The sequence below is a fragment of the Asparagus officinalis genome, chromosome 5 (assembly GCF_001876935.1).
Source record: "Asparagus officinalis chromosome 5, Aspof.V1, whole genome shotgun sequence".
Classification (NCBI taxonomy): Eukaryota; Viridiplantae; Streptophyta; class Magnoliopsida; order Asparagales; family Asparagaceae; genus Asparagus; species Asparagus officinalis.
The window spans coordinates 90,652,317-90,662,239 of record NC_033798.1 but is presented as its reverse complement, the minus strand read 5'-3'; the positions used below and the strand labels follow the sequence as shown (position 1 = coordinate 90,662,239).

Sequence of the window (9,923 nt, the reverse complement as noted above, 5' to 3'; positions counted from 1 at the left end):
CTCGATTTGGAGGAGGAACAAATTTTATGTTAATGGGGGTGAACTAAGGAAAATTCTTTACATATAAGAAACTATGCAAACGGGTTAAAGCACAAGAAGATAACTAGAATTAATGCGCAGTATTATATTCTAGAATGTTCCTCTCCCTGGTAATCGTACCCGCCAACGAGTCAATACCCCCAACCGATCGAAGCGTGAAATCACCTGAATTCAAAGCTTACCCACTTTCGCATCTGCCGAAAATACCCTTCCCCCTCCTTTAAGCACGCCGAGTTCTGCCGAAAACTTGGGCTCTTAAACACACCGAAGGTGACCACACCAAATCATTTCTTTCTTCACCGCTGTTTATATCGGGAGACATCCAACTCCGGCATCAGGCTTCGATTCTACCACCGGAACTCGATTCGGAGGTAAGCTTACCGCTTTCCCTTCACCCTTTTTTCGTTCCTAAACCCTAACCCTAACCCTTCGATTATGCCAAATTCTACAGAAAATTTTGATTCTTTCTTGGAGAGGTGGGCAAAAAAATCACGAGTCCCCCGTGGAATTACTTTTCCCTTTGCTAATTCTTTTGAGTTTTGATCATTTCCATGCGATAATTGTAAATTCGTTTAGCTAAGGGCAAGGTATTGATTAGGCAAGCTGTCAACTTTGTTTTTGAGAATTGAGTCTTTCCCGTGAATTTGTTGTTGAATTAATTGCGTTGAAATTCTATTTTTGTGATGGTCTAGCAAATGATGATTGTGAAACGGAACGGGTTTGATTATATTAATCCTAATTTGGGGAGATTTAATTAAGTGAGCAGGCATTTCTTAAATCCCTCATAGAGGAGACCCCGCCCCCCGCCCCCCCCCCGCTGCATATTTTTTTGGACATAACAAGTTTAAGAGGGTCTTGGAGGAGTTAAAGGTATACAAAATTAGGTGCTGGAATGAATGATTGTATTATTAAGGTTGTGCTTATGATGACAAAGATAACATGTTTATGTATTATCGCCCATTTTCATAAGAAGCTAAGTTGTAAGAGCCATCTTGTAGCTATTTTTCTCCGAGGGGTCTTGTATAAGAGATGACACGTTTATGTCTGATGATGTCTTTTACCAAGAAGGTAAGTAGCAAGAGCCATCTTCTAGGTCACCAATAACAGTTATGACATGTTTATGCACAATACTCCTCTTTTATAAAGAAGATAAGTTGTAAGAGTCCTCTTTTTCTTTTTTCCTTTTTTTTCCCCTTTTTGCTGCCTCGGGGTTCATATATGCGTTGTCTGCTTAAGTAGCTTTATTTTCATTATGAGAGTTCAATGAGAACTTTGCTCAAAGTTAATAGAAAAATCTGAACTCGTTAAGTCGAAACATTAAGCATTTAACCTGATATCTCTCTGTATTCCCATATTTGCAAATTCAATATTCTTCTCTATTAATAACATGTAGGCCCTGGTATTTTTTTAGATAAATAATAATAATAAAAACTATTGAAGAGAAATTTATTAACCTAATTTTAATAATGACATTGCTATTTGATTTATGGACCTCACAATATCCTAGTAATAGCTTGTCTCTCTTTTGGGCACTGCAACAATATAAGATTGTGCGATGTGGTTTTTTAAACAGTTCTTCAACAACTCTCAAAACAATTAGGTCCATACTGTGGTAGATTTTCTTACGCATCATGCAAGCCCTTGTTCTAGTATCCCTATGGTAAAGGGTCAGAATTTTCCAATTGGGTCTTAAGATATTGTGAGTAGTTTATTGCACAAAATAAAACAGAAGCTAAACTTATATTGTTCGATCATTATTGTAGATTAATTCATGGTTTGATTTGTGGATCCCAAGCCTGAAGGAGGTGATTTTCTTTATTTGCAATTGTATAGAGAAGGCTAAATTCCTATTTACCATAATGTAGCTTCCTTTACTAGCTGTCTTTGGCCATGTGTAAGTTCCTATACCAACCAGAGTCCCCAGCTGCTTACATCCTGCCACCAGTTAGTATTTTTCTTACTCATTTGGTTGGAGTAACCTCCTGCCTCCTGAACAATTAGCAACCTTTTGTGTCATCTAAAGATGTCCGCAATTTAGATGTACACCATGCTTATTATAAGATGCATCCAGGAGCCTGGATATTCCCATTGATTCCTCCAGGATGAAGTTAGCCGGACCCTTGCATCCTCAATACCAGTTAGGTACTATTCAAGTTTGCCTTGATCAGGGAGGGAGGGAGGGAGAGCCTTGTCCTTGCTTTGGCATCACGAGCAAAATAGTTTTTAATTTTGCGGGTATCTTTGCTGCATGCAGTGTTATCGAGGCGCAAAGCGCAATGCGGGGCGCAAAGGTCCCTTACGCGCACCATGCGCAAAGCGCACAACAAGGCGCGCGCCTCACTAATTGAGGCGCATAACTCAAACTAATATTTACCAACATCATAAGACAGAAACATATAAGCAACATATTAGTTACCTACATCCAAAATTATGAGAATATCAACTTAAATCATCAAATTATGCTAACTGAATTTTTAAAGTAATAAAAAAGATACAAAAAACATGTATTTAAATCATCAAATTAAGTGATTAACAATTATGAGCATATGTTTATAAATTGTCACATAAAAGACTAAGAAATATAATTAACAAACATGACTGTTCATAATTTTCTAGTTAATATTCTTAATTGATATTTGCTACTTAGCATGAAAAGATGAAGAATGAATGTAACAATTACATATTTACATGTTTATAATTTGCTAGTTAGCATGCTAATTAGAGAATGAAGTTACAATTAGCAAACAAGTATACTAAATTACTAATTATTGTTTCCTTTTTATAGGTTAAACATGAAAAGATGAAAATAGATTAGCAACTAGTAAGAAAGAGTATATTACATGATATAAATATGTAATTATGTAAATTATTTAAAAAAATAGAAGAAAGAATATGTTACATAACGCAGGTGTGAGGCGCACGCGAGGCGCGCGCCTCGCTGCGTGCAGCGCCCCGCCTCGCGTGTGGGGCGCATTTCCCCCAGGCCGAAGCGCCTCGCGCCCGGGGCGCGCCCGAGGCGCGCGCCTCAATAAGCCTGGCTGCATGTTACTTGAATTGCACTGAAAACTTGCGTGCAGGAACTAACTTCATAAGACTATGGTCTTATTACTTTTTCCATTTATTTTATTTTATTATTATTATATTATTATGTTATTATTATTTTATTATTTAATTTCTTATATTTTTTATTTATGTATATATTTTCCTTTTTTTGGGGTGGGGGGTTTTTTGTTTTTTTTTTTTTTTTTTTTGGGGGGGGGGGGGGGGGGGCTAATTGCTTTACTTGCAGAATTAAGCACAAGCAAACTTCAAATCAAGTTTTGATTTAGAACTTGTTATTATTACTTTTTTTCCATCCACAGTACTGCCATGATCTTCACTATATTGGCCTTTGTCGTGAGTTTATAGCAAATATAGTAGGATGTTTTCTGCAATTTGAAAAGAATAAACTGATTTTAGGTGTATACTGTGTTGTACATTTACATCTAGTTCTATCTGCAAGCATGGGACAGCAGGACAAATTGAATATTTTAGTCATATGGAGGGGAAAACACCTGAAAGTGGAGGTGGATCGAACCTCCAAGGTCCACGAACTTGGAGACAAGCTACGGAAGTTAACTGATGTCAAATCTGATACACTGAAGCTTCTCGTCCCACAATCTAGAAGCAAAAGTTCAAGGCTGATCTACCCATTCTCTGATGAGCACTCTCATTGGAGCTTGACAGAAGCTTCTATTATTGAGGTAAAGCTTATATTCATGCCATACAGTATCTATATGTATCCCCTGAAGAGCTATTTTGAGAATTGTCTAATATACCTATGTTCGAACAATCCTGCCAGGTTCTTTGAAAATTGTAATAGGTAACTTAACGTCGTAATCTGAATTTATGGATAAGTTATTAGTTGTACGCTAGTAACCAGACAATGTTAGAAAATCTAGGTACGTGTTAGCAGTATGTTCTGTGCAAATGATATGCACCATTTTACATGCCATACTAGAACAGTAGAACACTTTCTGTTTGGGAGGTCTGGACATATGTATATGTATATAGTAGGCGTCTACAAAAACATGTGATTCCCTAGTTTGCCATTCAGGTGCAGGGAACCAACAAGTTATGATAGATTAGAAAAGTTTACTTGTATGTATAGGTGACAACAATTATTGATGCAAGAGCCTTTTCTTAATTAAAATTTCCTACTATAGGAATCATATTGTGTTGGTCTTTGGTATGCCTTTTCCATATGCAGCAAAGTTGAGGCTTTTTTTTTTTGTTAAAGGGAAAAGCAATCAGAATGATGGGTGCTTTTGATAATGAGGTCAAGGAGGTTTCAGAAACAAGTATAAAATCTGATCTAAGGATAGTAGGATTTGATGAAGAGGAAAAGCGATTGAGACATCGATCTTTGCACAATGCACAAGCTTCGTTGAAACTTCCACAAGGAGCCTACATCTTTTGTAGTTTCCGCACGCTTCACCTTCCAGGAATTGAGGTTAGTTTTTCTTTTCCTTTCTCTCTAGTTGATGGTAATAAACAAACTAGCTGTGATTGTTGAAGGAAGTGTATTCTGCAAGTTTTTATTAGTGTAATACTAAAGTTATCCATTTAGTTATTGGTGAATAATAGTTCACATTGATTACTGTCATGTGTACTTACTTTAGCATTGACTTCAGCTGAATCCTCCACCCTCTGAGGCACTGAGAAGAATGCACATGCTTGCATCTGATCGTGGAATCATTGCTATTATGAATAAGGTGACAGTTTTTCCTTCCCATAATGGTGTCTCCACCTTTCAGTTATAGCTTCTAACATCAAATTTTTTGCCCCTCCTTTCTCAGCACCATTGGCGGGTAGGAATTATGACTGAAATGGCACCCGTGGGATATGTAGGCATCAGTCCTAAATGCATTTTAGGCTTCAATAAGGTACTCTTTTACTGGTCACATTTTTTTTGAAACGTGTAATTGATAAATGGACAAACACAGTTGACCCTGCATGGAAAGTACAGATTGAAATTGAATACACAAAAAAGAGAACTTTTCGAACAAATTTTGACATTACCAACTTGGTGCAGAATCAAGGAGAGGAGATATCCCTTCGCCTTCGAACAGATGATCTTAATGGATTTAGGAAATATCAAAGCATAAAAAAGACTCTGTTGCATGAACTAGTAAGAACTTTTCCAATAGCTTGACTTGCTTGTTACCTACTTGGGTAACTACTTTTAATCGTTGTAAGTTCTTTTGTGTCAAGCATGCTTAGACTTGTTCTTTTTCTTCTTATTTTTTGTTAATATCAGGCCCATATGGTTCACTCTGAACATGATGCCAACTTCTTTGCTTTAAACAAACAGGTAATAATTATGTGCATGTACAGTTGTAGCAAACAGCATCTGCATGCATAGATCACTGATGGTTTTGTTTTAAATTCAGTTGAATGAGGAAGCTGCTACCTTGGACTGGACGAAATCAAGGAGTCACACCCTTACTGGTCGCAAGATCTCGGATCATTATGAGCAGGAGCTAGATCTTGGAGTAAGCAGTTCTAGCTCTGGTCAAAAGCTTGGAGGAACTTTTAATTCATTGGGTAGTGCGAGAGCATCTTCAGTGGCTGCTGCTTACAGTCGCTTCTTAAATGCCCCTTCTGAAGAGCTTCATGCGTCCGATAGTTTATCTGATGCAACACTAGAACCTGATCCTGATGACAGTGAACTGAAAGGAGTTGTGGAGAAGACAACTGCTGAGTCAAACCCTGATGATACTTTGATGATTGAAAACTATGAAGAGCCCGACCTTGACGATTCTTCTTTAGATATTGATAATCAGATGATGGTTGAGTCTGATCTTTTTAATTCTATGAGATTCATTGATGGATGTGGCATGCGAGTTATTAAAACAGCTAAAGTTGCAGACCCGGATTCTGATGAATCTGACTTCACAGTGATCTGTTCAGATCCCAGAAATGTGCCGGAACCTGATCCTGACGATTGTATATCTGATCAAAAAATGACGGGAGACAAAGTTGTGGAGTCCAATCCTGATGACAGTTCTGAAGTAGTTTCAAATTACAGTGATTCAGCATCAAACGCCATGATGAGAAAAACGGAGCCCGATCCTGAGGACAGTTCTGAAGTAGTTACAAGTTCTAATAATTCAGAATCCAGTGGAGCAACAGAAGCTGAGCCTGGAAATGAATTCATGGAACCTGATCCTGGTAGCGGTTCTGAAATAGTTTTAAATTCTAATAATTCAGCATTAGATGGGGTTATGAAAGTCGAGCCTGATCCTGATGATGATTTGCAAGTAATTGAGGAGCCTGGAGCAGCTATTTGTTCACGTATCCAGAGAGCTATTGATAGGCTAAGATCTGAAGCAACATCATTGGACGCTACCTCAGCCCTTCAATTACTTATCAAGATTATCAGGTTTATTTATGTTCTGTTTTCACTATTTATTTATTTTATGCTTCGCTTCAGATTTTATCTCTGAGATTTGTTTTGTGTTCAGGAATGTGATTGAACATCCAGAAGAGATGAAGTTCAGAAAACTAAGGAAGGTATGGTACTGTTACATTTTTTAAGATTTTGTGATATACGCGGTTTTGCAATTTTTTTAAGAAGAATTCTTACAGCTCCCATTGAACTTGCAGTCCAATCCCCAGATTCAAAAGAATGTGGTGAATTACAAAGGTAAGCTTCTCATTCCTTTAGTCATTTGCAAGGGTCACTTACACTAGTTGATTTTCTTCGAAAGGATCTTATAACTAATGCAGTTTTCTTCAACAGCTGCTATGGAGATTATCACTATCGTTGGCTTCTGCGAGGACTTTGTGTTGGACGAGGTTGGAAGAGGAGAAACTTATTTGGTCTTGAAGAGGAACGATCCTGGTTTGCTGTGGCTCGTGATGTCTTGTCTTGAAGTCTCTATGGCTTAAACTTCGTGGTATATAGATTTCAAAGTGATGTATGCATACATACATGAAACTGTAGGAGAACAAAAGGCATTCATTTACAAATATATACATGAAAATGCACGAGTCATTTACAATATAGGTTTCTTGTTGCTGCTCATGGTCATTACTTCTTTTTACGAGTCTTTTTTATAAACCCTCTCTTGAAACTTTATTTGTGTGCCAAGTTATAATACACGTAAACATCTTTTCAACTTCGAAAATTTTTAATGTATACAGATAGGTCCCAAATAAAAACCACTTAATCCGCAAACCGACTGAAAATGGTTTTGACCTGGCGCTTGTGTAGGTGTAGCATATGGGTAGAGTTGAAAACGTTTGGACATCCTCCAACAATACCACGAGAAATATGAGAAGTATATAGAATACATAAAAATAAAGAAAATGTAGAATTAATGCATGAACTCATACAGTTTAAAGTAGCGTCGTTGGTGGATACGAAGACCTCTTTCGTTGCATAATAAAAAATTTCGAAAACATGAAATAAGTCGGATAATGGGCGATAACATCATAGTTACATACAAAACTATCGTAATGAAAAACCAGAGTAACAAGCACCATCTTATAATGCTATGATATGATCCAGAACTGAAACTAGATATATTTCCAAACCATTATCCATAATTACATGTTTTAAAGATCATGATATACTTCCTTAGTTTTGTTGCTCCGTCCCGCACATGAGATAACTCAAGGTACTATTTTCTCTAATCTGAAGATGTCTGGTCCCTCAAGTTGAAAATTGGATGTGGATCGTGTTGTGCGCAGCGGAAATTTCGGCAGCACTTCGGCAGCACAACAAGAGAGATTAGATCGATAAGAATTCCCGTCTCACCAAGGAAACAAGAATCTGAAGCGGATATCTCAACCAAGTGAGATATCGGCTCTTCTTCTCATCAGTTCTAGGACTGACCTGTCGAGGGATCCTACAAGCTATTACAAATCACAGCAAGAACACAACTTTTGCGTGGTTCGGCAAATAGCCTACGTCCACGGGGCAAGGAGGGGGAGATCTACTATTAGAGGGAGAGATACAACTAGGGTTTACAATCTCACAATCTAAACCCTCTCAAACAAACTCTCAAATCCCTCTTACAAAATCTCTCTCAAAGGGGTACACAAATCAAAGAACAATAAACAAAGGACTTTGCTTTCAAAATTAGCCGCTGCCTTTTCTCCTCGGTTTGCACAAAACAGCCGCTCAAAATCATGCATTCTCCAAGATCACCTTATAGCCAGCTGCCTCCAAAGTTCCAAGCGAAATGATATTCTTCGTCAATTGAGGAACGAATCTCACTTCCTTCAGCTCCCGAGTCACCCCGTCACACATTCGGATCCGTACTGTACCAATACCACCAATAGGGCATGCGTGATCATTACCCATGAGTACGACATCCCCTCTTTCCAACTCCTCAAAGCTGGAGAACCAATCCCTCCTAGGGCAAATATGATATGTAGCACCAGAATCCATCATCCACTCCGTAGAGTCAGCGTAACAAACTGACGGTAATGCAGAGCAAGAATAGCCTGAAGAATCCGTATCTGAATTGTCATCACTAGCCTTGACAACATTCACTTCCGAAGCTTGTACAGCTTTCCCTTTATTCTTCCCGGCTTTATCTTTCAACTTTGGGCAGTCGTTCTTCCAATGTCCTTCTTCTTTGCAAAAGCGACATTGATTCCTACCAATATTTCTATGGCCACCTCTTGACTTCGATCTTGAGCGATCACCTGGACGACGGTTTGGACCACGGCCTCGAACTGCTAATGCATCTCCCGATGCCTTCTCGGAGGGTTCGCCATCACTCTTCCTCAACTCATAATTCACCAAAGCTGAGGTCACCTCCTTGTAGCTAACCGTAGTTCTTCCATTTATCATAGTGAGAACAAACGTTCCAAAATCATCCTCCGGCAACGAACACAATAGTAGCATCGCCTTGTCTTCATCCTCAACCATGATATCTACATTGGCCATATCCGAAATTAGCTTCGTGAAGTTGTTAACATGCTCCCGAATGGAAACTCCCCTCTTCATCTTGAATTGGTAAAACCTCTTCTTCAAGTGAAACCGATTCTCAATGCTCTTCGTCAGATACTTCTCATTGAGTGTTTCCCACATTCTCTTCGCCGACGTCTCGTTCATTACGTCATAAATAAGATCCGGCGTCAAGCATGACCGAATAACTCCACAAGCCCTACTATTCATTTTCTTCCAAACCTTGTCCTCCATATCAGCGGGTTTCTCTTGTAACTCAAGAGTCTCCTCCAAATTTTGTGCATCCAAGGCGTCCATCACCTGACACCTCCACAAACCGAAATTGATCTTGCCGTCGAACTTCGGAACATCAATCTTTGTATTATTGATGCTCAGACTCTGTATCGCCTTCGAAAGAGACGATCCCGATGTGCTTGTTTCTCCCATGTTGTCGATCTAATCTTCAAATAGGAATCCTTCAGCGAATCCTTCAAACAAGCTCCCAAATCCAACCTGGAGCTCTGATACCACTTGTTGTGCGCAGCGGAAATTTCGGCAGCACCTCCGGTGCGCAAGGTGCACAACAAGAGATTAGATCACAACGGAATTCTCGCTTCTCAAAGGAAACAAGAACCGAAAGCCAGATATCTCATCAAAGTGAGATATCAGCTCTTCCTCTCGTCAGCTCTAGGACTGCGCGTCGAGGGATCCTACAAGCTATTACAAATCACGATAATAACACAAATTTTACGTGGTTCGGCAAATAGCCTACGTCCACGGGGCAAGGAGGGGGAGATCTACTATTAGAGGGAGAGATACAAATAGGGTTTACAATCTCACAAATAAAACCCTCTCACAAACTCTCAGATCCCTCACACAAATACTCTCTCAAAGGGGTGCTAAAAACAAAGAACATCTACAAAAGACTTGCTTTTCCTCC

At 39.0% G+C, this 9,923-nt stretch overlaps 1 protein-coding gene across 4 annotated transcripts; it reads left to right on the top strand.

Annotated features, from left to right (window-relative positions):
- On the top strand, positions 208 to 7,087 carry LOC109840125. Of its 4 annotated transcripts, XM_020408644.1 has the most exons (12): positions 208 to 410; positions 491 to 515; positions 3,529 to 3,782; positions 4,319 to 4,531; positions 4,713 to 4,793; positions 4,878 to 4,964; positions 5,114 to 5,209; positions 5,339 to 5,392; positions 5,472 to 6,463; positions 6,546 to 6,594; positions 6,688 to 6,727; positions 6,824 to 7,087. In XM_020408644.1, exons 3-12 carry the CDS (start codon positions 3,543 to 3,545, stop codon positions 6,970 to 6,972), a joined length of 2,001 nt encoding a protein of 666 aa, XP_020264233.1. In that variant the 5' UTR covers positions 208 to 410; positions 491 to 515; positions 3,529 to 3,542; the 3' UTR covers positions 6,973 to 7,087. The 4 variants fall into 4 exon arrangements, with proteins under 4 accessions (XP_020264233.1, XP_020264234.1, XP_020264231.1 ...); XM_020408645.1 differs by lacking the exon at positions 491 to 515 and having other exon boundaries at positions 3,499 to 3,782; XM_020408642.1 differs by lacking the exon at positions 491 to 515 and having other exon boundaries at positions 209 to 410.